Source organism: Pseudophryne corroboree, chromosome 7 (assembly GCF_028390025.1).
Source record: "Pseudophryne corroboree isolate aPseCor3 chromosome 7, aPseCor3.hap2, whole genome shotgun sequence".
NCBI lineage: Eukaryota > Metazoa > Chordata > Amphibia > Anura > Myobatrachidae > Pseudophryne > Pseudophryne corroboree.
The window spans coordinates 415,915,147-415,942,781 of record NC_086450.1 but is presented as its reverse complement, the minus strand read 5'-3'; the positions used below and the strand labels follow the sequence as shown (position 1 = coordinate 415,942,781).

At 44.3% G+C, this 27,635-nt stretch overlaps 1 protein-coding gene across 4 annotated transcripts in view; it reads right to left on the bottom strand.

Annotated features, from left to right (window-relative positions):
• Nucleotides 1–1,912: 1,912 nt before the first annotated feature.
• TNRC6A (trinucleotide repeat containing adaptor 6A) overlaps nucleotides 1,913–27,635 on the bottom strand; it is a 118,333-nt gene continuing 92,610 nt past the window's right edge. For all 4 annotated transcript variants that reach the window (XM_063934751.1, XM_063934752.1, XM_063934753.1 and 1 more), the window contains 9 exons: nucleotides 23,582–23,780; nucleotides 23,300–23,431; nucleotides 21,819–21,977; nucleotides 20,397–20,537; nucleotides 20,193–20,300; nucleotides 19,068–19,289; nucleotides 7,801–7,871; nucleotides 7,582–7,721; nucleotides 1,913–6,632 (listed from right to left, as the gene is read on the bottom strand). In XM_063934751.1, coding sequence (XP_063790821.1) covers nucleotides 6,266–6,632; nucleotides 7,582–7,721; nucleotides 7,801–7,871; nucleotides 19,068–19,289; nucleotides 20,193–20,300; nucleotides 20,397–20,537; nucleotides 21,819–21,977; nucleotides 23,300–23,431; nucleotides 23,582–23,780 — 1,539 coding nt within the window. In that variant the 3' untranslated portion in view covers nucleotides 1,913–6,265. The remainder of the gene's footprint in view (nucleotides 6,633–7,581; nucleotides 7,722–7,800; nucleotides 7,872–19,067; nucleotides 19,290–20,192; nucleotides 20,301–20,396; nucleotides 20,538–21,818; nucleotides 21,978–23,299; nucleotides 23,432–23,581; nucleotides 23,781–27,635) is intronic.

Below are 27,635 nucleotides of genomic sequence, written 5' to 3'. Positions count from 1 at the left end.
TTGCTGGCTACTTTGCTTCAAGAAAACAGGCTAAAGACATTATGGGCTAAATTTTATTTACCATTTTTATACTCTTTATATCTTTGCATTCAACTCACCAGAACACAGACAATTTAAGCAAGTGAAATATGAGTGAAGTGTTGTTTCGTTTTTATATACATGTTTAGCACCAATGCACAATTCTTTGCTTTAATATACTGAAAGTGCACCCCATCAATTCACTTGGAGCCAGTGGCAGTTATCAATATTCAAAATGGTTGTCTCCATTGTATGGGAACATGTTCAATGTCATGCTAGGTACAGTTACACATGCCAGATGGAAAGGCCTGTCTGCTCTTTTAAAAATATTTGCCTCATAGCATAGGATCTCCACCATCGATGGTCAATGGCCATGCCTAAAAGGGTGTTCTGTAAGAGTAGTGGCAGAGCAGCTTTAGGGACCAGTTTATTGTGAATGATTAGATGCTTGCTTGGGGGACACCAATCTGCAAATTATGAAAAACACAAACACTAGTAGACACAAACATTCCTGGTGTCGTCCCCCCACCCCCAAGATACATGATATTGGAGGATTTAAATCACATTTTGGGTGATACTGCCTCAAAGGCACAACGTTGTTGCGTACCCACATGCCCCAAGGTCAACATAACCCCCCCCCCCCCAATAAAAAAAGTGGCAGATGATGGAAATGGGAGTCACTGTGCTCATGGCAGTGAATGTGGTATCCGTGGCTCAACAGGAGCCAGACCACCCAGTTCTGTGAACTACCCTTTGTTGAAAAAGGTGTCCATGACCAATGGAGATGAGCTGTGGTACTGACTGGGGGTCCACCCTGGTTCACGGTAAGATGCAAGGGTAGATACCCTCCCCCCTTACTAGGGAGACACAGATGTACTTGACGTTCATCAATCCTTTTGTGATATTCAAGCACACTTATATGCTCTTTAGAAAGAATGACATGGATATCATCCATTGCACGGTGAGTCCCATTCTGGAAGGGTGACCAGGTTTTTGCTCAGGCATACCTGGATGATAGCCATATTCAGTGAGACCTGAGAAAAGCATCTTCTCTCAAATGCATTAATGAGGCAGACCACCAGACTAATGCTACACTGAGATGGCAGAGGCACTGTAACAGAGACACAGGGATGGAGGGAAACATTTTGGACAGAGCAAACTATTAATATGCCTCAGCGCTCAAATCAGAAAGTGGTCTGAGCCTTTCCAGCGAAAGCTGGGAAAATATAAGAAAATTGTGCCACATTTTGCACAACTGCCAAGCCGATGACTTAGAAATCCAAGTAGTATACTAAGCAGAAGATTAAATCCTCAGAATGCAAGCAGACAATGACACAGCACTAATGCTAGTCTATTGTAGCCACCCCTGACTTCTAACTGCTGTTCATTTTTCAAGACTGATGTCATGTGTTGCAGATGGGTAGACATTGAAGCCAGGTTGAAGCAGGTGGGCGGTAGCACCCAATGACATTCCTCTGCCAGAAACTAGTGGACCAGCGGATTGCTTAGGCTAATATCAGAAAGGAGTGTCTTCATCAGGGCACCCAATAAGCTCCAACTGTACAGATGGGAGCCCTTGCCAGTGGCTGTCCATAACCATCTAAGTTGGCTACACAGGTCTGCAGGAGACAACGTATTGTGTTGATCCTGGAGCCCTACAGTCGTGTCACAGACAGAATAGCAGACTTCACACCGACCTCAGCAAGAGGAGCTGGACCCCTACACAGAACCTACTTGGCCAGGCTGTACATCCTCAAGTTGCCAAATCATTCTGAACTGATGAAAGTAACTGCTACCCTCAGGTGGCACATAATGGTTCTGGTAACTAGCCAGTGTGGAAAAGGTAAGAGCTCAACATGAATTAAAACAACCACTCAAAAGCACAGGAGGCAAATTGTAAGAGCAAACATACTTTATTTATTACATAACAAGCTTCATAAAACAAAAATAAAACAGGAAGCATTCAAGCATTTGAACAATACAATAAGATGCTGTAAAAGAAAAACGCTCCATTCAAGTGTTTGGAGGGCAGCTAAACATTGAGATACTTTATACCTTCGCCTGGGAAGTGTCACAAAGCTAGCTTTGGTTTTTTTTTTTTGCTTTTGTTTTTTTGTCACTTGTAATCAGGCCCCACAAAGTGTTAGAGAAACCTGAATACGACTTATCATAAGCCTCCCTACACACATTAGTCCTTTTTTTTTTTCCTTATTAGGGTAGTGGTCCTGCAACACATTGTGTAGTAATACCATGCAGGATACACCCCCCCCTGCCACCTTCAATAGCATCAGGGCCGGGATTCACTACAGTACTGTTTGAAATAAGTTACAGATAAAGTGTTTATTTTATTGAAATACAGAAGGCTGACTTGAAATGACCTTACAAGGAACACAGCACACTCATTGGCAGATCAGACCTCTTTGTCTAGCTACACAATAAAAACACTATGGTGCTGGTAAGCACCGGGAGGGAAAAGCAGGACAAATGTGCTAAATATAAACAAAATAAAATGCTATTTAGTCACTGCTGGGTTGTTCTTTAACTGAGGTATAAAGGCGGTAAAAGCGTACTCAAGTGTTAATATCAAATATCATTTTCCAAGCGGCTGTGTCCTGTATATTTTTCAAGTTACAAGTTTAGTGCAGGATAGTACAGTTAGGAACATATTCTGGCAGAGTCCTTTTAGTGTAACCGTCACTTACAAGATGCGGTGGCGGCAGACATTCTATGGCCGGCCCTTCAATCCAACGAGAACTGAAGGTATCGCCTAAAGCCCCTCATTGGGCTCGATTCAATTCAACGTGAACTGAATCGAGCCCATTGTGAGTCCAGCCCACAAAACAGCTGCCACTACCACATGAAGGAGACAGACCTCTTAAAAGGATTTCCCAGATAGTCTAAGGCTATATTGTTTATATACCAGGAACAAACGCTGAACTGTTTGCCTCATACAACATTACAAATATTACACTTCTCCTCTGATTATTCAACACATTTCACACCATGAAATACAGTCCAAGCATATTTAAGGTTTATATTTTTTCAGACTGCATTAAAACAAACACAAAAAAAGCTTCCAAATTAAGTCACAAGGAGAAAAACTAGTGAAGGCTAAGCAGCGAAAAATACATGGTTTACTAATCTCTTAAACTTCATCAATCAAAAAAAAAAAATTGTAAAATGTACAATCATTTTCTATTTGTAAACAGTTAAAAAGCCACAAGTTGATTTGTATCGGCTGACACAAAGCAATCAGAATCAAGGCAATGAGTAAATGTCAGTGTGCAGAACTTAACGGGGTCACAGGCTTAGCAAATTCATATTTGGGAAACCTCGTTGCACCAGCGTATGTGGGTTTAACCCTGGAATTGATAGAAATATTAATGCACCGTGTGTTAGATTATTTTGCTATGTAATTAAATTATATATAAAAAAAAATTAACTGGCATGGTTATCCCAAATATCAATCTGTAACAGCCCTAGTTTATTGCGCTCCTGCCGTCCCCATCATTAGTGGCTGGATCATGCATGAACCTATCCTAGGAGGAGTTGCAATGTGAACATATGTTTTTGTGATTTAAAAAACAGTGGATCCTATTGTTGGTAGATGCATGACTTAAAGTGCATAAATACAGAGGCGGCAGCCATTGTGCTAGCAGATCCAATGGTCACACGACTAAGACCCATCCATTCACTTCGTAATGGCACAAGTTGAGGGAAAACGGATAGGAAGGCAGTCTCCATAATATAGCTGCTTCCTAATGGTCTGATACAATGGGTTCTCTAATGTTACTGCTTCCTAGTAACTGGATAGGCTGCATTCTCAGTGATGTCACGCATCCTAATAAATGGATAGGCTGCATTCTCAGTGATGTCACCAAACCCTACTTAAATGAACTGATTGGCTGCATTCGTGGATAAAAGTGCAGCCTACAAAACAGCTCCCTCCCGTGTTCAGATATCAAAAGCCCTTATTAAAGACTTGAGGACTTTTCTAACCTGTAGGCATTGATATCATGGAGGGGTCTTATAGCGCACACCTCACAATGAAATCAACAGGAAACTACAGGGTAAAAATAAATGACTGTCATTTTTAACAGAAAAATGAATGTTTAAAAGCTGCACCACCGATAATGAGACCTACCACATATGTTCACCTCACACTCCTCCTGCTGCGGATAAGCCCTGCAATGCATTACTGCTCAATCTGTTCCTTGGCCCCTTGGGGAGGGTAAGTGAGGGGACATAACAGGAGCTGTACCCCTCCTGGAAGGGAAAACAAAATAAAATAGAAACAAAAGGGAGTAGAGGCAGGAGAGTAACTGCTGGTAACCCCTATTGTCCTCCCCCCAGAAGAATGTGCAGTGGAAGGGTTAAAGGTCAGGAATTACACCAATATTTTTTTTTTTTTACCCTTGTTCAGTTTTTGAATTCTTTGACCAAACAAGCAGAATACCATTTATGGCAACAACAACAAAATAATATGTAACTTGTTCCTTTGCAATTAAGTATTTGCAATCATTTACTTCTAAACATAAAAACACTTTTTCTTTCTCTTTTTTTCACTTTGTTGTACAACACACAATAAATCGATCAGCCCAGTACTCTGTTACAATGTGCATAAATGTGCATAGTTACTAAATAATTGGCTTTTTTTTAATAAAAAAAAAAACACACATAAAAAACACAGACATTGCAGTACATTAATAAAACACTGTCACAAAGCGAAGACACAGCCACATAAGAAAGAAAAAAAAAAAAAATCAACTATATCAGCAAATCTCAAGACTACTCACTAAAAAGACAGCATCAAAGCAAAATGTTCTCTTTTCTTGGCTTTAGAAAGCTTTAGAGAGCGGGTGGGGGGATTTTTTTTGGCAGAGAAGAAAAGTCTTTGAGAAATAAGCACTGTTAGTGCGAAAATAAAAACTTGCATTTTTTTTTTCTAGTGATTTTTTTTATTTTTTTATATACTGGGGAGAAGGGAAGTGTTACCTATTCTTATTATTATTCCTGAGAGCCATGGTGTTTCCCCATTTTCATTAAGAACTCAGAATCACACACAAAAATGAAAAAAAGAAAAAAGAAAAAAAAAAAAGGACGCACTCAACCAAACACAGTTTGACTCCCAGAGATAAAAGCATCCTCAGCACATTTTTTTATTTTTATTTTTTTTTACACATTTTTAAACTGATGGAAGAGTAAACATTTATTTTGGAGGGGAAAAAAAAAATCCCTTCCTCCCAAACAACAACCCTCCCATAAAGGAACAAAAATTGTAAACAAGAAGGCCCTAGTAAGGTGCCTCATTAAAAAAAAAAAAAAAAAAAAACGTAAAAAGAAAATGCAAAGCCTCTGAAAGTGCTGCCCCCTACTGGCACATGTAGGGCGTATGTCACAGCTGTGGCCACTATTGTTTGTTTGTTTATTTTCTTTTTATATATATATATTTTTTTTTTTTTTTTTTAATGTATATAATTTTTTATTTTTTATTATTAAAACCATAGAGCGAAATTCTATTAGGCTTTAGTCATGAAAACCTGGTGCAACACTTTTTTCTATTTTTGTTTCTTTATTTTAAAACTAAGTTTTAACCGTCAGTTCACTTTAACCCCTTTCAGCTTTGAAGTAGTCAGTAGACGCATTGCACTGCAAGGGGTTACTGAGCTTCATTCTGAAGCTGGAAGGCCGTTAACACTTTGTAATACCATAATAAGGTAGGTATAATCAAGGCATCTTAGAAATAACAAGCATTAAATCACTTATGTTTTGTTTGTTTTAAGTACACACTAGAGTAAACAGTTACACTTTAGCTGTATCGGGTAATTACGAAAATAACAAAAACAAAATCCAAAACCAAAAACGTGTGACGCACCGTTCAGTGCAACAAGGACAAACAAAAGGGGCTAAGGGGTTACACGCTAGCTCAGACATACAGAGCAGGGTGGGGACATGGAAAATTATAAAACTGGAATTTAAATACAACTAACAGCTCATTTTACGCAGTTATAATATGAATAGCACTAATGTGGAAGTGTAAATATAGACTTTTTTTCTATTTCACATTATATATTGGCCTGCATGATTCAAGTATTTCAAAATGATATGTTTTGGGATAAAAGATTAAAAAAATAAAAATAAAAATAAAAAAAAAGGATAGGGGAGAAGTGTGCAGAAGAGAGTTTTACACAAAAAGTCCAGCCAGGTTCTGACCAGTAACAATCATCAGAGGTCATATGCGACTAGGCTAAATAGGCTCTCCATTTAAGTGATCGACAGAAAGGAAAGCGCCGACAGGTGAAGTACTGTTATAGCCCCGGCTCTCACTGCTTGGGTTCCCCCACAGGCTTGTCGAATAGTTTGGGGTGCCCCAGAGAGAAGTGCCATGTAGATCTCCAGTGCCGGAGCCAGAAGAGCCAGGGCTGTTCCATTGATTGATATCTCCACGGTTAGAGATGCTATGGGGGCTATCCAAGGATCCTAGCCGGTTGTGCCCGGAGCCCAGGGACTGCCAGCCAGGGGAAGGGGTCATTGACTGGCCTTGTGCAAAGAAACGACTTATCTCCTCTTCACTGGCAAACTCGGCAAGGATAGTAGTGTTCCCTAAAACACACCTGTGAAGAGAGACAACACGGTAATGAAGACTAAAACATTTGAAGTAATGTCAAACGGGCACGTACTGAGATTTTCAGCAATTTTTCAGTAATTTTTGTTTATTAAGCTGCATTGTTATTAAAAAGACAAAGCCTGGAATGTTTTGCATTGAATAACACTGATCTTTTAAAGACTGTGAATACCCTATATGCTAGTAACACTGCTGAGTGTGTGTGGTGGGCATTAATATCCTCCTTTATTTATATGGCGACACAAGGGTTCCACAGCGCCTGACAAGGTACATAAACAAATGAACAAGACAGTGACTTCCAGTACAAGACAATGTAGGACAAGTACATGGTATATAAAACATTTCTGCATCAATGGACAGGACGCTGAAATAAGCATCTGGGTGGCCAAAAATGGAGAGCTAGGTGCCATTGTAAGGAGTATGGTGTATGAGATAGTCTAAAAGAAGGAAAAGCATATGAGGGAAGAGGGCCCTGCTCGCGAGAGCTTACATTCTGAAGGGGAGGGATCGACAGACAGGTGGTGACACAGATGGGGTAGAAGTGAGCATGGAACAGAGGCTTAGGATGAGAGAAAGCTGGGTTTGATGAAGAGGTGGGTCTTGAGACCCTGTTTGATGCTTTGTAGAGAGGTGGAAAGTCTGGGGAGAGGCAGAGAGTTCCAGATAGGTAGCAGCATGGGCAAAATCTTGGGAGGCATGAAGACGTGAGGGGGCGTGACCTAGGGTCTACATGGGAAATATTTGTATACCAGCACTGCACCAATGCAGAAAATATTCTTGATATGTTCAGTTGGCAGCAGGCTACAGGAACACATCTGTGGAGATCAATATGGCTCAGTCTCATGTGTCCTGCCTTACAGAACCCGTGAAAGCAATTTGCCACTTAAGACCTAGAGTAATGAAGCAATGCAGACAAAGCCAGAGAGACCACCACTTACATGTGCAGAGACTTTTGTGCCTTTACTACCTCTTCCTTGGAACTGTAACGGACCAGGGCAGTACCATGGGGCAGGTTCAGGTGGAATGTAATCAGAGGCCCATGCTGCATGCACAGAGTACGCAGGGTGGAGCCATCAATCTGGAGACAGATAACGGGGAGGTGAGTACAAGAATCTTACAACACATTATGCTACATAACCATAAGAACCCCCACTCACTTGAGGTGTTAGGTTTTTCAAAACTAGCCAATTCGTTATTCTCCCTGAGCTGTTTTCACTCCAAGTGGAACCTGAAAAACAAAAAACAAAACAAAAACAGAACTGTATTAAAAATGGAACTGACCAGCCAATAGCCATCGGGTGTAAATACCTCCTTTACAATTCAACAGCACAGATACCCATGTATAGAAACAGAGGTGCATATTCCGCACAATGGGCCTTATACAGGGTTTGGAGTAACGGCAAAAACAGGAAAAACCATGTTGCACTGCAGGTAGGGCAGATCTAAAAGGTGCAGAGATTTATAGTAGGGAAGGGCGGAATCCTAGCCAGTGTGAACTAAAGCCGCCCAGTTTCTTTTCATGACATACAAAAGCAGACAGTATTTTCCCTGCACGCAAAGATGCTTTTACACCTAACTCTGAATAAGGCCCACTACCAATGCGAACTAGTATGGCTAGTTACATACACCACACCATCATGTACAAAGGATAAGAAAAGATGTGTCAAAATATTTTCCACTACATAAAATACAGTAATAACCATATTAAGCTGAACTTTCCTTTCTTAGCTATAAAATAGCAATATCGTGCAAAACCTAGAGAGATATTTAATCCTTCCTTAACCCCTTGCCTGGCATGGTCGCATCAGATGTGACCAGTCACAAAGCTCACTGTGCAGCAGCAGGAAGCAAAGCTTCCTGCAATTGCTGCTCTCAGAGGGAACTCCGTTCCCTCTGCTTACTGGTTCCCTCCCCTCCAGTGTCTGCCGTGCTGCCGAACACTGCTGATTGGTCAGCACCCCCCATAACCCCCCCCCACAGCCCCTCATCTTCCTGAAGGGCTCCGGGGGCTGCTGAGAGGGCCACATGCCTAAAATGGGAGGTTGCGATGTCCCAATCATTGATGGTCGAGATGTTTCGATCATCAATGTTTTTCCGGATTTTATTTTATTTTTTTAATTTTTTTTTAAAGAAATTCATTTTGGAAAATGTATTTAACTATACTTTCTATACTTTACCTAAATCAATCTTAAAAAAACTCGACAATTTCAGAGCGTTTTTTGCAGGAAAAATTTGTGTCAGTTAAGTGGTTAAATGTCAATCACTCCTTATGTACTATGAGGCGCAGAAATAGCAATACGTATGAAGTCGGAGGTGTGGAGCCATAAATTTAGCACTATCGATATTAGATAGTGTGGTACACGTTTACATGATCAGAAAGTCAACACTCAGTTTGTTTTTACATTTTCAGAATGTCAGCAGTGCGAGTGTCGACCATGAAAATGTCAACAGCCTTATTTTAGCCTACAACTGACCCTAACTCTAATGGTAGCGTAACCCTATCCGCATGTGCTAGCATTCGCAATGTTGACAGTTCAAATATATCAACATTGTGACTGGAACTTGGTGGTACCATATAAATGAAATCATTTATCTTGCAACCATTGCTCAATATCCTAAAGGTTATGACAACTATTCATCTTTAGACTGCAAGCAGGCAAGAATGAATATTGTCTGCGTCTCTGTACTGAACCCCTTCCACACCTCTTCTCAGCAGTCAAAACCAGGATTTGCCTGAAGGGGTGCGTACAAGCCCTATTAGCTGTATTCAGCTTCCTGTGCACACATAACTGGCTGTCTGCCACTGAATGCTCTGAAAGCACGGGCACGTGTCTTAACAAATAATGCAGAAAATGAACATGTAATCAAAAGGGAGTTGTGGGGAGGACGGTTCTGGAAAGGTTTTCCTATATGTGTGCAGTGTACACTGTACATGATGAGGAATATCTATGCAGTCTGGATTTCTTGCAGGGAAACAAATAAATAAAAACCCAGACTGATAGTTAAAACAGAAAGAAGAATGAAACCGGCAGTAAAGTAGAACACCTGTATGTTAGAAATGAAGGTAAAAGTGGTTACAAAAAATAAATTTGGATTTTTTACTCACAGCAAAATCTTTCTCTGAGTCCATCTGGGGGACGCTGCATACTTACTGCCGGGTTAGAGAGTGCGAGTATGGAGTTTGGCACAAGCTATGAAAAGAACCAACTCCTCCCCCTCTAACCCCTCCCATCAACCCCCTGGTCACAGAATGGAACCCTCAAGTTTAACAAAGCCGAGAGAAAAAAACAGAACCAACAACCAATAAACCAGACAAAAAAGGAAAGGGATCGCAGCGTCCCCCAGATGGACTCAGAGAAAAATCCTAATTTCTCCATCATCCATCTGTGGGACGCTACGCACTTACCACCGGGATATCCCAAAGCAAGCTGAGAGGGGGTATCAGACAGCAGAGCCCATAAGATCCGACACCCAACAGAAACATCCCCCATACCAAATATACGGAGTCTGCAGAATTTTGTGAAGGTATGCACAGACGACCAGGTTGCCGCCCTACACAGCTGCTCAGAGGAATCCATGCGAACCGCCCAGTAGGCTTTAACAGCCCAAGTCGAATGAGCCCTCAGAGGGTCAGGAACTGGAACATCCGAAGACATGTAGGCCTGACGGAAGCTGAAGTGAGCCAACGAGCTAGAGAGTTCTTAGAAATTGCCCAACCTCCCTTTGGTGCGTTGATGAGAACCAATAAAGAATCCGCACGGCGAATAGACTCTGTACGAGATCAGTAAATGTGTAAAGCTCTGACAACATTCAATAAAACCAACTGACTGTCCTCTGAAGATGATAAATCCGGTGTAAAACGCATGAAGTACAACGGGGCAGATGTATTAAACTGGAGAAGGCATAAGGAAGTGATAAACCAGTGATAAGTGCAAGGTGATAAACACACCAGCCAATCAGCTCTAATATGTAAAATAACAGTTAGGAGCTGATTGGCTGGTGCGTTTATCACCTTGCACTTATAACTGGTTTATCACTTCCTTTTGCAGTCTCCAGGTTAATACATCTGCCCCAAAGTCCTGATTTATATGGATGGCCGAAACAACCTTCGGAAGAAAAGAAAGGCTTCGTATGTAGAACAACTCTGTCGTCGTGAAAAACCAACAAGAGTGGCTTGCATGAAAGCGCTGCCAACTCTGACACATGTCGAGTGGACGCAATAGCCAACAGAAACACCACCTTAAGAGTAAGGACTCGTAATGCTACAGAAACAAAAAAAAAAAAAATACTCAAAAAGGAGGATACTGAAGAGCCGTAAGGACCAAATTCAGATCCCAAGGAGGGACAGGAGGAATGTATGGAGGCGGAATCCTCAGGACTTCTTGTAGAAAAGTATGAACCTCCAGGAGAACAGTTAATTTCTTATGAAACAGAATAGTTAAGGCAACCTGACCCTTTAGGGAAGACAGGCGAAGAAGACCTGTCGTCAGCCCATACTGAATGAAAGACAAAAGACATGGTAAGCGGAAAACACCAGCTGGAATCAAATGTCTTCTACACCAGGAGATATATATACACGCCAATCCATGTGACAGATCCTAGAAGTCACGGGTTTCCTAGTCTGAAGCATAGTCTTCACCACAGTCTTCTTGTCGAAAGCGCTGAAGCAGACATGGAATGAGAGGAAGGCGGAAACACGTATATGAGACGAAATGTCCATGGAGCAGTCATGGCATCTATCAGTACTGCCTGGTAATCCTGAGATAGGAATCTGTATCGCGGAAGTTTCTTTTTCAATCGGGACGCCATGAGATCTGTGTATGGTGTGCCCCAAAGAGACACCAGGGATAGAAAGACCACTCTCCTGATTGAAATCCGCTTCCCAGTTCTCCAACCCCAGAATGTGAAACACGGAGATGGCTGGAATCCAATGTTCCGCCCAAGTGAGAATATGGGATACTTCTCTCACGGCTCTCCAGCTGCGAGTTCCGCCTTGCTTGTTGATATAGGCTACTGCTGTTGCATTGAACGACTGAATGCACACTGTGTATCCTCTCAATTCTAGAATATTGATCTAAAGCGAACACTCCCATCTGTCCCAGAAACCTTGGAAATGGTGAGATTGAAAAACAGCTCCCTAGCCCATACAGCTGGTGTCCATTGTGACAATCATTCAGGTCCAAATGTTGAGCAGAGCCCCCCTGGTCAGATTAGGGGCCTTAAGCCACTAGAGTAGAGACTGTCGGGTTTCAACAGACAGGCGAATCAACGGTTTGTCCAGATGTGGTCCCGTTCATGACCAACAACTTAGGATCTGCGACTGAGGAGCTTGAGCATGAAACCGGGAGTAATGTACATCCTCGAAAGCCGCCACTATATTGCCCAAGACCTGCATGCATCGGAGGACTGAGACCAGTAACTACTGCGACAGAGATCTGACCCTGGCTAGTAGATCCTGAATCTTGTCCCGTGGAAGAAAAACCCTCCAACAGTTGTGTCGAAAAGTAGGCCTAGAAATACCATACTTTGAGAGGGAAATGTGGATTTTGGAAAATTCACTATCCACACCAAATTTCTGAAGAGTCTATCGTGATCTGCAACTGTAGTTGAAGGGTCGACTTTGAAGGAGCATTCAGCAACAGGTCATCTAAGTAAGTGGTTATATTCACTCCCTGACATCTCAGCATTGCAATGCGAGACAATAACCTTCGTGAACACCCGAGGGGCCGTTGAAAAGCTGAATGGGAGAGCTTGAAATTGGAAATGCCACGGACACACTGCAAACTTCAGAAGAGGATGACCCCACCAAATGGGAATGTGAAGGTAGGTGTCCTTTATGATGATGGAAGCCAAAAACTCCTGCTTTCATGGCGCAGATGATTCAACAAATTGATTCCATCTTCAATTCTTCCACACAGAGATAAGCATTTCGGGTTGAGAATTGGTCGAAACTAACAGTCTGGTATGTTTACGAGAAAAAGATTGGAGTAAAAGCCCTGACCTTGCCAGTGTTTGGGAACTGCAATGATTACTCCTTGTTCTGAAAAGAGTTTGATGCTTGGAAGAATCCTGATGAAGGGGTGTAGTGAAAAACCAGCTGGGAGCCGGACCGTTGAGGTCTAAAATGTAACTCCGTGAAATGACCCTGCTCACGCAACGGTCCAGGTTGATTGAAGCCAAACGTCCCTGAACCGTACCACCAGGGACTTCTGAGCAAGCGTCAGTAATGATGTCTGTTGGTTTGGTAGCTGGTTTACGGACTCCTTGAATTCCTCTGCCTCGAAAGGCTCCCGTGCTTGGTGGTCTTGAAAACCTGCAAAAGGACTAAAAACTGCCCCTGCCATGTGTCCGAAAGGTGCGAAACCGGGTAGGATTTGGCTTTGGAGCAGCCACCGGAAGAAAGGGGCTCTTACCAAAATGATCTCAAATACCATTGGGTTAAGTGCCAAACCAAAGAGAAATTCTCCTTCGAAAGGGACTGCCGTTAACGTGTATTTGGAATCGGAGTCAGCATTCCAAGAACGAAGTTACAGAGACCTCATTGCCGTAACAGTCAATGCAGAGACTCGTAAGGAGGCATAATTCAGTAAAGCTTCCCCTACACATGTGAGCGCCTCTGAAATCTGTTCCAACAACTGAATAACCTCAGGTGGATCATCGGACTGCATTCCTGTCACCACCTGTGTCAACCATGTGTCCACTGCCTTAAGGACCCAAACACTCGCAAGGATAGGAGGCAGAGATATTCCTGACAAAGCAAACATGGATTTGAGAACTGCATCTGTCTTTCTAACCGTAGGATCCTTTAACATCACTGATTGTACAGAAGGGATAACGGTCGCCTTTGAGAGACGAGAAATTGGAGCATCCACTCTCAGAGGTACTTCCCAAGGTTTTGTATCCTCCTCTGTGAAAGAATATAGATATCTAAATTTCTTGGGAGCTTGAAATTTGGAATCTGGCTTGAGTCAAGCCTAATTTAAGGTATCTAGTTAGTGGGTTGCAGAACTGGACAATTGTCACAGATCTGCTATTCCGGCGCTAATTCTAGAAATCAAAAAATTATGTATATATATATATATATATATAAATATATCAAACTATTTTTTAAAAAAAGGATTAAGAGATATGTGAATAGGCAGCTGAGTAAAAGCAACTTGCTAGGTCGCTTAAGATTATGTAGAACAAACAAAGAAAAAGTATACTCTGCGCCAAAAAACTATATAATACCAGTGTGCAGTCTGTCATGTATAATGATTGACTCAGTACAACTTCAATTATAAATAACCATTTTTATATTTTGGTTTGTTTAAAAGTTAGCAGCATAAGACACATACATATATAAACTTTGTAGCAATATTGCTCTCCAAATAAATAATATAAACAATAAAGAATATATTATATTCTAAAAATAACTTATTGGCTCTGTTTGGTAAAGATTATATTATTAGGCACTGGCGTCCCAGTGTCAGAAAACCTGATAGTAATGAAAAAGTCCCGCAAATAGGATAATGCAGTCTCTCTGTGGATAATATATATTTTAGTTGTAATGGGTAATTATCAATGTGCTGGTTCCTGGATTGTATAGATACAGGGTCCGTTTTAAAGTAAATTGCACGTATAGAGATTGATCAAATGATATTACCGTTCCATTAGCAGAGCAGCTTCACTGATTGGTGATCTTATCAGATGATTGCTCTGGTTGTTTCCATACCACGGGTAATTGACCCCACTGCGGAGGACATAGGCAGACACCCGGTAAAGATGAATAGAAAGTCGGGCCAACTTAAAGCCGCTGCGGACAGCTGTGTGCGGCACCCGCTGACACTCGCCGACTTCTGTGATGTTAAAGGCTGACGAGACGTGATGCAGAACACTGCCGGCTTTGAGCTCCGGACCGCCGCCTCTCGGATAGCAATCTGCGGCTGGCAGTCGGCTGGAGCACCCGGTGCACAACGTGCAGATGACCGCTGTGGCTGTGTGCAGCAGTAGGTCCGTTCCACAAACAGCTGAGACCAAACAGAGACCAATGTGGAGTGGGCGTCAACGCGTTTCGTCTCCTAGGCAACCGGAGACTTCCTCAAGACGAAAAGTCTCCGGTTGCCTAGGAGACTAAACGCGTTGACGCCCACTCCACATTGGTCTCTGTTTGGTCTCAGCTGTTTGTGGAACGGACCTACTGCTGCACACAGCCACAGCGGTCATCTGCACGTTGTGCACCGGGTGCTCCAGCCGACTGCCAGCCGCAGATTGCTATCCGAGAGGCGGCGGTCCGGAGCTCAAAGCCGGCAGTGTTCTGCATCACGTCTCGTCAGCCTTTAACATCACAGAAGCCGGCGAGTGTCAGCGGGTGCCGCACACAGCTGTCCGCAGCGGCTTTAAGTTGGCCCGACTTTCTATTCATCTTTACCGGGTGTCTGCCTATGTCCTCCGCAGTGGGGTCAATTACCCGTGGTATGGAAACAACCAGAGCAATCATCTGATAAGATCACCAATCAGTGAAGCTGCTCTGCTAATGGAACGGTAATATCATTTGATCAATCTCTATACGTGCAATTTACTTTAAAACGGACCCTGTATCTATACAATCCAGGAACCAGCACATTGATAATTACCCATTACAACTAAAATATATATTATCCACAGAGAGACTGCATTATCCTATTTGCGGGACTTTTTCATTACTATCAGGTTTTCTGACACTGGGACGCCAGTGCCTAATAATATAATCTTTACCAAACAGAGCCAATAAGTTATTTTTAGAATATAATATATTGTTTATTGTTTATATTATTTATTTGGAGAGCAATATTGCTACAAAGTTTATATATGTATGTGTTTTATGCTGCTAACTTTTAAACAAACCAAAATATAAAAATGGTTATTTATAATTGAAGTTGTACTGAGTCAATCATTATACATGACAGACTGCACACTGGTATTATATAGTTTTTTGGCGCAGAGTATACTTTTTCTTTGTTTGTTCTACATAATTTAAGGTATCGTCAAAATACGAAAAAGAAGGAAAAACTGAGCCCTGTTTCTTCTGTCGCTTCAACAGAGAGGATGAACTTGTCTCTACCACTGTCTCCTGTAGATTAAGAGTCTGGCATATAGCATCTATCAACAGCCTGACTCCAGAACCTGTAGTCACCTCTTCATCATCCTAGGCAGATGTGCCCTCCCACTATAGGTCTTATTCACCTTCCTCCTGAGAAGAAGCAGCTGTGTCCAGTTCCTTACCAGTAAAGGTTATAGGAGGAGGTGGCCGACGTCTCTTAGTAGTGTTACCAGCAAAAGCCAGTATTTTGTTTAAAGACTGTGCCTAATCTGATTGGCATTTTCCCATATTTTTAGCCCAAGGAGGTTCCTCAGTAGACTCTGCTGAGGCATAGCTTGACTGGGACTGACGTAGATCTGGTATGGTGTCCTCTTCTGACAGTGTGTTAACAAGAGTAACTACAAATAAAGCTGATACAGAAAGAACACTGAACAAGCCCTACTATAGTAACATTAAAATTAAATAGAAGAGGAGACAGAGAGAAGGTCTGATCTAGTCCTGTGGTACTTGCTGTGAGCCCCGCCTGTGAAGTGTTAGGGTGAGCCAGCAAATGAACTCCTTTAAGCGTCCCCCAGTGTGCTGCAATTGGTATAGCATCCGCTCCAGTGATCGCGCTGAGCCGGAAAAAAAAGTGGGTCCCAGGGACCCCTCACTTTTAAAAATTGGGGTCCTACCGGTCCTTTTCTGGGTCCCATTGGAGTGAAGGTTCAAATTAATCTCATTACCGATTCAAACATAAAAACACAGACTTGATTTGGACACTACAAAAGTGTAGCAGGAGGGGGAAGTGACAAAGCTGCTGGGCTGTGTAGCATACAGACACTGCACCAGAGCTGTAACTAGACATTTTGGTGCCCTTGTGGCAGAAAGTGAATTGGTGCTCCCCACCCTACACTGCAAGGAACAGACAATGCGCGCCGAAGGCGCGCCGCAAAAATTTAGGGGCGTGGCCACATAATAGTGCCAATCCACATTACACCGCACAGTAGTGCCGCTTATGCACATTGCACCGGGTACAGCACGTTATACACTTTGCACCGGGTACAGCACTTTATACACTTTGCACCGGGTACAGCACGTTATACACTTTGCACCGGGTACAGCACGTTATACACTTTGCACCGGGTACAGCACGTTATACACTTTGCACCGGGTACAGCACGTTATACACACTGCACCGGGTACAGCACGTTACACACTTTGCGGCGGGTACAGCACGTTACACACTTTGCGGCGGGTACAGCACGTTACACACTTTGCGGCGGGTACAGCACGTTACACACTTTGCGGCGGGTACAGCAAGTTACACACTTTGCGGCGGGTACAGCAAGTTACACACTTTGCACCGGGTACAGCACGTTATACACTTTGCACCGGGTACAGCACGTTATACACTTTGCACCGGGTACAGCACGTTATACACTTTGCACCGGGTACAGCACGTTATACACTTTGCACCGGGTACAGCACGTTATACACTTTGCACCGGGTACAGCACGTTATACACTTTGCACCGGGTACAGCACTTTATACACTTTGCAGCGGGTACAGCACTTTATACACTTTGCAGCGGGTACAGCACTTTATACACTTTGCACCGGGTACAGCACTTTATACACTTTGCAGCGGGTACAGCACTTTATACACTTTGCAGCGGGTACAGCACTTTACACACTTTGCAGCCACCACCTCAGACCCCCCAGACACAGCGATCACGGGTGTCAGTGAGGGAGGGTGGTGTCCACAGTGATTGTGCGGGAAAGGGGGGGGGGGGATTGTGCAGGAAGGGGGTGCCCAGTCATTGCAGGTGTCACTGGAAGGGGTGTCCTGCCTGTGACGAGTACTCACAACACCATATCAATATTAACTTATCCAGGCTGTAGCAATGCCCCCCAGCAGCCGCATCACCCTCCCTCCCTATGTAATGAGCCAGGCGAGGAGCGGACAGAGCAGCAGAGTAGCCGCTGCCCCGCTCACTGTCCCGTCTGCCAGGCTGTGTGGTCAGCGCCTCTCACTCGCTGCGTCAGCCCCGTATCCCGCGGCAGCGCAGACGGGTGAGGACAGGGAGGAGGACGGATCACACACTGACAGCGCATTGCCGTGCAGTGCAGCGCGTCCTCACCTATAAAGTCAAACCTGGAATCCGCCCTGCGGCCGGCACAGAGAGCGCTGCTAAATCCATGAGTCTCAGCCCCAGGATTCGATTGCCGTCACCCGGAGCCCAAGGAGGAGGATTCAAGCTGCAGAGCGGGAAGAGAAGTCAGGACGGAGGCTGCCGCGGTGATTGGATGAGAGGAAACGCTGCCAGCAGTGATTGGTTGAAGAGACGTGTGATGCTGCCTGCAGTGACTGGTAGGGGAGTCACAGCGCGTCCCGCAGGACCCCCTCCTTTTTCAAAACCGAGTCCCCCACTGCCTATAACGCGTAAAATACGCGTTATAGCGCGTTTTTGCGATCACTGCGCTCCACAGCCTGGGAAGCAGCTAACTAAATGGTGCCAGCCCCTTCCAGTGCGCTCCCAACACAAACAGATGTGTGTCACTGTTGATCGGAGAGTGGTAACAAGATGCGCGGAGGAAAGGGTCGCTGTTGTCCATCACACTGCCTCGGCGCTTCCTTAAGCAGTGCGACATTCAGTAAAAGGAGTGTGGCAGTCGCTAAGAGACTGGTCCGCCGCACTCCCCCACCGCCATACACTGAGGTAATAAAAGCGGCAGCAGTTTACAACAAAAGCGCGCCAGTAGCAGATTGAGGGACACGCACTGTGGGAGTACCATAACATAACAACGTGGGTCCAGCCCAACACTATGCATAAGGTTATGGCTGTCCTACCTGACCCCCAACGCCTCCTCAGTGCTGTGTCTGGAAGGAAGAGTCCCAGTGGCCTAGCAGTATGGTGACTCCTCAGAGGCTAGATGGAGTGAGGATCGGACTCACAGGAGTCTATCTAACTAAACCGCTCCCCCTATATGCTTGTCGCCTGTACACAGGGACTAAGCACAGTTTTAAAAAACAAAGTAAAATAAACCTAGCTAAAAGCTGCAGATAAAAGAAAAACTGGGCCTGCACTCCAAGGCACAAAACTAAAACAGAGGATTCCTTCCTGTGACCTGGGGGTTGAGGGGAGGGGTTAGAGGGGGAGGGGTAAGTCCTTTTCATAGCTTGTGCCAAACAGCGTCCCCCAGACGCATAAGAGAGAAAGATATATAAAAAAAGAAAAGCAAAGAATACACATGGGAAGCAATGTTGATGCAAGCTGGAGTTTTACAATACAGTCATATCAAAATTCACCACCAGGAGGCAGCAAAGGGCAATAAATCTGCTTAAGGTCAGAGTGGTATTAAAACCTAGTGTTGTTCTTACCTGGCGTGTATCTGGAGTCGGAAGATCCCCACCCACTACCTAGACGCAGGGAGCTGTTATCCCAGGAGGATAAAGGTGGCTTCTGACCGGTAAGCCCTGGGGGAGGCCTGGACGGAGCACTGATACTTTTAGATGGCAACGGGACTTTCCACAGCTCATGAGCCAGGGAGGTGTTATTGACAGAACCAGCAGACCATGTTGGTTTGGGATCACTGTTTCTAACTGCAAAGAATAAAGTTAATGCTTTAGTGAAAATCGTATAAGTGTGGCCAGCACATCATACACTCACCCATTCAGAAACAAGGTAGAGGTCAGCACTAGACACAATTATCGAGTACCTAGCAAATGATTACAGACCAGGTAAGGTTTTACTTTTGCAGAAGAGTAAAAGAATAAGAGGACAAAAGTAATTAAAAAGAATAGTTCAGGAATATTGTGCATCTTTTATCATATAAATGTCACCCGCAGACAGGAAGAAGCCATTATAAGGGCTAAACTACTGCTCATTAAGAATGCAACCTATGGACTTGCTGGTGATATCATTGGGGTCGATTCAATTCACCGACAGTTGAATAGCGCCGGGAATTAGCTCCCGTCGCTATACAATTCAGCTCAAGTTAAGTCGGCGAAGGCCCGTTCTCCCGGATTTAACAGATTGAATTGTCAGGAGAACAGGCATTCTCCGACTTAACTCCCCGCTGCGATGCTGATTCCCGACAGAATCAGCCTCGCGCCAGCCGCGCGGCAGCACTTTTGTTGGATTTCTTCTCTCATCCCCCGGGGGTGAAAGAAGAATTCCCGACAATTGAGGGTCACTTGTCGCTGTATTCAAATGTCGGTGAATTGAATCGACCCCATTGAGGTGAAAACTGCCAATCCGCTCATTAGAAACCAGTGACAACAATGAGGCACCACTAATGTAGCCAATCTGGCCATGAGAAACTGGTTACATTACTGAGAATCAAAAGTGGCCAATCAGGTGACAAAACTTGTGATGCAGTTACTAGTAAGCTCCAACTCAAAGCCCACAGTCTCCTGAATACTTATGCAGCCACAGGCTGATCAATCACATAGTTTTCCCATCAGATACCCATGTCCCTGGTGCTACGGCTCAAAGCAGTATACCTGAAGTGCTTTGTGCGGTACTGCTGTGGGAGACATTATAGTTGGAGGCACGAATGGATGACCAGGCACTATTTGAAGGCAGCGTGGTGTTCAGAGATGAGGATGACCCTGAGAAATAAGGAGCAGTATTTCAGTGAAGGCCACCAACATAACCTTCTGGAGCTCCCACAGGGAGGATCGGGAAGGGGGGAAACTGGTACTCACCACTGTTTCTGTCCCTGAGGTGGTCCACACCCCGCACAGTATTAATTGACATATTATTGATGACACTGCCAGGAGTAACATATGGGTCAGTTTCTGGGTCAATGTTTGGATATCCTTTCCATGGCTCACCAGGACGAAATTCTGCAACAAAACATTGGAGCTTTTACTATATAATCCAGCAGGGGGGATGGGGAAATGTCCACTACATAAGCAGTATTGCAATTATCCAGCATTAGAACCCTACCCCTCCGTGCCACAGATGTACCGGGAATAACAGGCTAAGTCAGGCCATGTACGCACTGAATGTGGTTAGCACACAAGTATAAAACTGCACTGTGCATGTCAGTGACTGATAGGGATTTAGATGCTCTTGTATTAACAAAGCTAAAATACAGTCACCTTTATTGCAATGATTTCTGTATTCATACCAGTTTCAAATCACCTAACTAGCAATGGAAGCACGTGTTTGTTGGGCCTACTATTCACTGGTCCAATGGGCGATAGCTGTAGCTCAAATCAGAGTTCTCTCATCTTTACCATTACAGTCCAGATTGTTAATTCAAATTGTCTGAGGTACCTGTGCTCAAGCATGGATATCCTTAAAACATGGACTGTAATGGCGGAGTTTGGGAAACTCTGATTCAAAGTTTTCAGCACACAGAGCTACCTAAAAGTGTTCAACCACTAAAATATATTTCATTATACCCAAGGAGCTGAAATCAGGAATATTAATAAAACATAAAATATTCATAATAATTAAAAAAAGAAAAACTCACAACATGCATACCCTCCAAATGTACCTTTTTGGACGGTATACACTACTGTTTATATATGGTCTGTACCAGCCAAAAGGGGCTATGTACCGGTTTTCAGCGTCTCCCATCCCTATTAAATCCTATGGGAGCGCCACTTAGCCACGCCCCCTTTACCCATTACCCCTTCCCTTATTTGTACCGATTTTCAGCTCGGCAGTGTTGGAGGGTATGCAGCATGTAACAATTGTATAATCCTGTCCATAAGCTTTATACAGACAAGGCCCGAGTGACAGGTGTACAATACAAGACTATTACTTCTGCGTAGGGACGGGGCACAGCGCTCACATACACTGCAGTAACACAGTAATGATGCTCCCCCCCCCCCCCCCCCCCCACTAACACAAAAGCGCTGCATTGCTCCTGATGGCTTGAAACTTCACATTTACAATAGAAGGTATTTAGGGGCATATTTATTTATAGATGTGGCCAGCCCCAATAGAAAGGATTTCTTTTTTGCCTAAATGTATTACCGAGTCACCAGACAGACTAGTTAGAAGCCTCAGTCAAAGTCTACAGTGAACATGCCCACTGTGTCACAACACTTGAAGACCGACTTGAGAAAAAGAAAAAAAGGCTTTAAAGCAAGTACATGGGGAAGATTTCTCACCTGGTGGCCAGTTGACACTGCTGGAGCCATTTGGCGATTTGGCACTAGGCCAGCCGTCCCCAATAGATCCCGGAGGGCTGGGTGGAGAGTTACTGCTGTTCATGAAGTCGTAAGAGCCAAATGGAGAGTCTTCAGGCCTAAAGCCACTTGAAATAGCACCTGTGCAAACATTAAGATCCCCCATCAGATTGTAGCAAGATCGGCTCACCATAACCCACATTAGCAGAGACGATTAGATATCTGTATATATAAACCGGGACGTATATACCAATGTAATTGGAATTTTACCTGTTCATTTCCAAAGTGCATGGGTTACAGTCGAACCAGATATTACATTAAAAAATATATATATTAACCTTTAGAAATTAATTTTAGAAACATAATATTAAAAATTATATTGTTTTGCTCCTCCATGAGTATTCTGAGGGTGTGCAAGAGTTAAACTGCGGTGAGAAGCATCGTATCAAATCGATGAATCGTAAAGTTATTGAGTGGGTTGTCAGTGAAACCTATTGGAGGCAGCCCCAATCTTTACACCTGTGCAGCGGTTTGTAGAAAAGTTATCTTTAGTCACTATATTGCACTAATATCTGCAGACTATGACTTTAGAAAATAGGACTGGATAAATACCGGCTGCCAGATTACCAATTTTGTTTGGTTTTTGTTTGCTCTGTTGTTGCTTGCTGGAGAGAAAAGCAACATCCACGACACAACCTGCCTTGAAAAGACCACCACTTGTTTGATAAAGGTAGACTAGCTGCTAGAGACCAATCACTGCTGAGTTTTGTTCCTGCCTGTCACCGAGGTAACCAATTAAGAGCATAGAGGAATAGAGGAGGCAAATAACAGCCAAGTTAGGCTGTCATTTGGGTCTATCTTGCTATGGACACATGGCAGCTAACTCTTGGGAGGAAAACTCAATGAAAGTTATAAAAAAATAAAGTAATGGAAGATAATCTTCCAGCAGCTGCCACTCTCATTGGGTCCTCCCGGTCCTTCTGCTTCCTTGTTGTATCCGCCAGTGCCTGCCGTGGGTCTGATATGTGAATGAAACAGGTCTTACATTCCCTGTGTACAACCAGCGGCTGCAGAAAGGAGCAGCTGCCGTGGAAAAACAAAGATGCAATGATTGATGGCCAGTTACAGAAATTCAAAAATTATTTTCTTTTTTTTTTTTATAAAATTGTGTTGAGTAAGTTTTAAATATATGTTCTTCCTAACTCAATCATAAAAACACAAGAAAAACAAAACGACAATTTCAGGAAAATTGATAAACGTATTAGCCAGTTAATTGGTTCAAGTAATGGGTGACTTTACATCCAACCGTGTGCAGAACGCAACAAATTCATCGGACCTAGTTGCCCACATCCATTATACACAGCCAATCCTACTTGTTCTAAAGAGACTTAACTTTCAACCTGTGACACAAAACAAAACACCACCTCCAACAGGTGTTCTGATATCAGCTGGATGGACATTACCATGTTTACTGGAATTCTGGTCCAGTGAAGTATTAGGAGACATGCTGTCAACTGTAGTCCATTTCCTCAGACGGGATTGTGGTTCCTTCATACCACCGAGTTCCATATTTACATTCAAGTTTGAGTTCAAGCCTAGAAACAAAACAGAAGAACATTTAGCAAAAATCAGGAAAAAATGGCGGAGTACAGAATGAAACATAACACAACAAACACTACAGCAGAAGACAAGTAAGTCCATCATCAATGCAATAGTACAAGCACATAGAAAACAGAATAACCCACCTAATGAAAAGCTGTTGAAAGCATTGATGGGTGAAGGAACTTTTGGAAGTTCTGGGGTTGAATGAGGCATAACATTATCTAGGTAAGACTTCATAGGAGGCTGGTGAAGCATCCCTTGTTGGGAAGGAGGGAGAGATTGCTTCATCAGAAGACTGGGATCGAGCTGGCGGGACTGTTGCTGCATACCGAGGGACCGGGCCTTAAACAGAGTAGAAAGATGCATCAATGACGACATGTAGACAGAATCCAGCCATGATGAAATGTGACACAATCAAAGCAGTTCAGCCATCTCAGTCATGATCCAATGGGGTCTAACTTCAGAGGCAGACACCCATACTAGGTAAAATCCAGACGTCCTGGCCAAATTGCCTATTTAACACATTTCTATCTAAAAATAAGTTGAAATGATCGTTACAAGGAACCTAAGCAGATGTTATTATCAGATCTTTGTAAAATGACTTAATAGAAACCGCTTCCAAATATTATGTATTCACCTTTCTATGCTGTACTGGTGGTACAAGCTGGGCTGCTATACATGAGAAATATTCTGGCAGCATGCACTGCACATCTGAGATGTGCCCCTACCCCACCCCACCCACACACGTACATGCATGTAAAAATGGGATTTTTTTACTCACCGTAAAATCTCTTGCTCGGAATCCATCTGGGGGACGCTGCGTCATGACATCTGGGTTAGAGGTGTGGTTTATGGAGCTTAGGCACAAAAAATGAACTCCACCTCCCTCTAACCCCTCCCACCTCCAACAGAGCCTCAGTCTACATTTAGCTAAGCAGCATGGAGGAATAACTACAGAACAAAGTCAAACAAACCAATCAAGTGGGGGATCGCAGCGTCCCCCAGATGGATTCCAAGGAAGAGATTTTACGGTGAGTAAACAGCGCGAGTCGAATGAGCCCTCAGAGGAGCCGGAACAGGCATATTCGAGGAGACATAAGGCTGACGGATAGCCGACATGACCTAACGGGCAATGGTGTTCCTTGAGGCCGGCCAGCCCCGTTTTAGGTGCATCAACAAGAACCAAAAGACTATCCGTACGACAAATCAACGCAGTGCGAGACAAGTAGATCTTTAAGGCCCAAACAACATCCAACAAGGCCAAGGAATCAGGCAAAGACAAAGAATCCGAATTGAAAGCCGGAAGAATATCCTGGTTGAGATGGAAAGCAGAAACCACCTTTGGCAGAAAAAAATGGTATCGTCCTCAAAACCACGCGGTCAGAGTGACAGGATAGAAGAGGTGCTCTGGAAAATAAGGCAGCCAACTCGGAGAACCGTCTGGCTGAAGCAACTGCCAAGAGAAACACCACCTTTAAAGATAAAAACCTGAAATCCACCAAATCGAGGAGGTTTAAATGGTGGCTTTTGCATAGCTGTAAGGACCAAATTTACATTCCAAGAAGGAACAGGAGGTACATATGGTGGCTGGATACGCAAAACGTCCTGAAGGAATCAACGGACATCCGGAAGGTTAGCAGATTTCTTCTGAAAAATAACTGACAAGGCAGAGAACTGACCTTTGAGAGAGGAAAGTCGGAGACCCTTGGCCAAGCCATCTTGGAGAAAGGCCAAAAGTTACGGTAGACGAAACTGGGAGTCCGAGACCTTCCGGCGCTCGCACCACGGTGTACACATGACAAATCCAGTAATAAATTCGTGAAGTTACTGTCTTCCTTGCCCAAAGCATTGTTTCGACAACAGGAGACAAACCCTTCGACCTTAAGATGGTGGTCTCAAGAGCCATGCCCGTCAAATCTGGATGACGACACGGTCCTTGAAGAGGGAGATCTGGACGGAGTGGAAGGCGGTACGGGGGTGCAGCCATCATGGCCTGAATCTGGGCATACCAGTGTCGCCAAGGCCAATCCGGAACGATCAGTATAACTGGCAGAGCCTCACTCCGGACTCTCTGAAGGTCTCGAGGGATCATAGCCAGAGGCGGGAAACAGGTATCTGAGAAGAAAGCTAGAAGGCGCTGTCATGAAGTCCACGAATACAGCCTGAGGATCCCCTGCGTGAGCCCCGTACGATGGGGAAGCTTTTTGTTGAGAAGAGATGCCATCAATCGATGTCGGGTAGCCCACACCTGAGAGAGAAAACTTCTTGATTGAGCTCCCATTCCCCGTGATGGACCGTATGACAAATGAGGAATTCGGCTTCCCAGTGGTCGACCCCGGGAATGAAGACCGCTTATATCATCGGAACCCAGCGTTCAGACCACAGAAGAATGTGGCTACCTCCCTCATGGATCTCCAAGTGTGGGTCCTGCCTTATTAGTTTATGTAAGTGACGCCCGTCGCATTGCCCGAATGTTTGCGGATGGGATGACCTCAGAGAAGTCCCTGAAACCGCTGTAATGGATCGGAGTTTGAGGATGTTGATTGGAAGGGTTGCTTCTACCCCGGACCACCGACCCTGAAGATGGTGATGACGAAATACAGTGCCCCAACCCTTGAGACTGGCGTCCGTCATCATTACCTGCCAAATCCAGACAGAAAAGGGAGTTCCCTTAGTCAGATGAGGTGTGTGAAGCCACCACTGGAGAGAGTAACAAGTTTGGAGTGACAGGCGAAGAATCTGAGTGTCCAACCGGAGATCCAACGACACAGTAATCTGAGACTGCAAGGTCCGGGCATGGAAGCGGGAAAAGGGGACCACGTCGAAGGCTGCTACCCATCTTCACGAGTAACTGCATGCATCGGAGCACCGACACTCGTGGCAAACGAAGTAGAGTGCGTATTCTGGACTGGAGGTCTGCTATCTTGTCTGGAGGAAGGAACACCCTTTGAACGACAGCGTCTAGGAGTAGGCCCAGAAACACCATCTACTGAGATGGTAGAAGTCTGGACTTGGGAAAGTTGATCAGCCAACTGAGGGATTGGAGTATTTCCAACGTTAGTTCCACATGTGTTCTGAGTAGAGCCTCAGACAGGGCTTTGAGAAGTAAGTCATTGAGGTAAGGAGTGATGCTGATACCCTGCTGAGTATGACGATCACATGAGCCATTATCTTCATAAACACCCTGGAAGCCGTTGAGAGACCGAAAAGAAGGGCCTGGAATTGGTACTGGTAAGTACCCACTGCAAAGCAGGTGATGGTGCCCCTGCCAAATGGGTAAATGTTGGTATGCATCCTTTATGTCGATAGAAGCCAAAATTTGGTTTGCTCACAAGGCCAATATGACATAGCGAACAGACTCCATCTTGAATTTGTCGAGGTGGAGGTACAGGTTCAACAAATTTAAGGTGAGGTTCAGGCGAAATGAGCCGTCCGGCTTGTCCACCAGGAATAGAGTTGAGTAGAACCCGAGACCCCGTTGCTGTTCCGGAACTGGCACATGACTCCTACCTCTGAAAAAGAAGAAACATCCTGAAACAAGGCCTGCGGTCCTGAGGTAGAGGGGTCACAAAAAATCTGTGCGGTACATGTTCCTGAAGTTCCAGAATATAACCCCTGGAAACGACACCACTTACCCAGTGATCCGGTTTGGAATCCAACCAAACGTCCTGGAACAAGAGCAAGGGAGTGCCTACCACCTGGTGCACGATGGCAGGACTGGGATAGTCATGCCGTGGTTTTGTCAACCGGTCTGCGGGTACCTTGGAAACCCTTACCTCGAAAGGTACATCTGCGGGAGAAACGGGAATTACCCCGAGAGGACTGGAAAGAGTTAAAGGATCTCCTGCCCTGAGGCTGAAAGGACTGAAACCTGACAGGTCTCCACTTGGGTTTTCAAAATCGGTAGATAATTCCAGCTTAGGTCCAAACAAGAATTCCCCTTCAAAGGGAAATGCCTCCAAGGTGCGCTTAGATTCCGAATCGGCATTCCAGAAGCATAACCAGAGGGAGCGACGTGCAGCAATGGACAGGGCAGAGATGCATGCCTGCAGGGAAACTGAATCCAATAGAGCAGTAGTAACATATGACAAAGCCTCTGTGACCTGAGAGGTCAGTGTAAGGATCAGAGTAGGGTCGCTAGACTGGACCCCCCGAAACGATCTGAGAAACCCACTCCTTGACGGCCCGAACTACCCA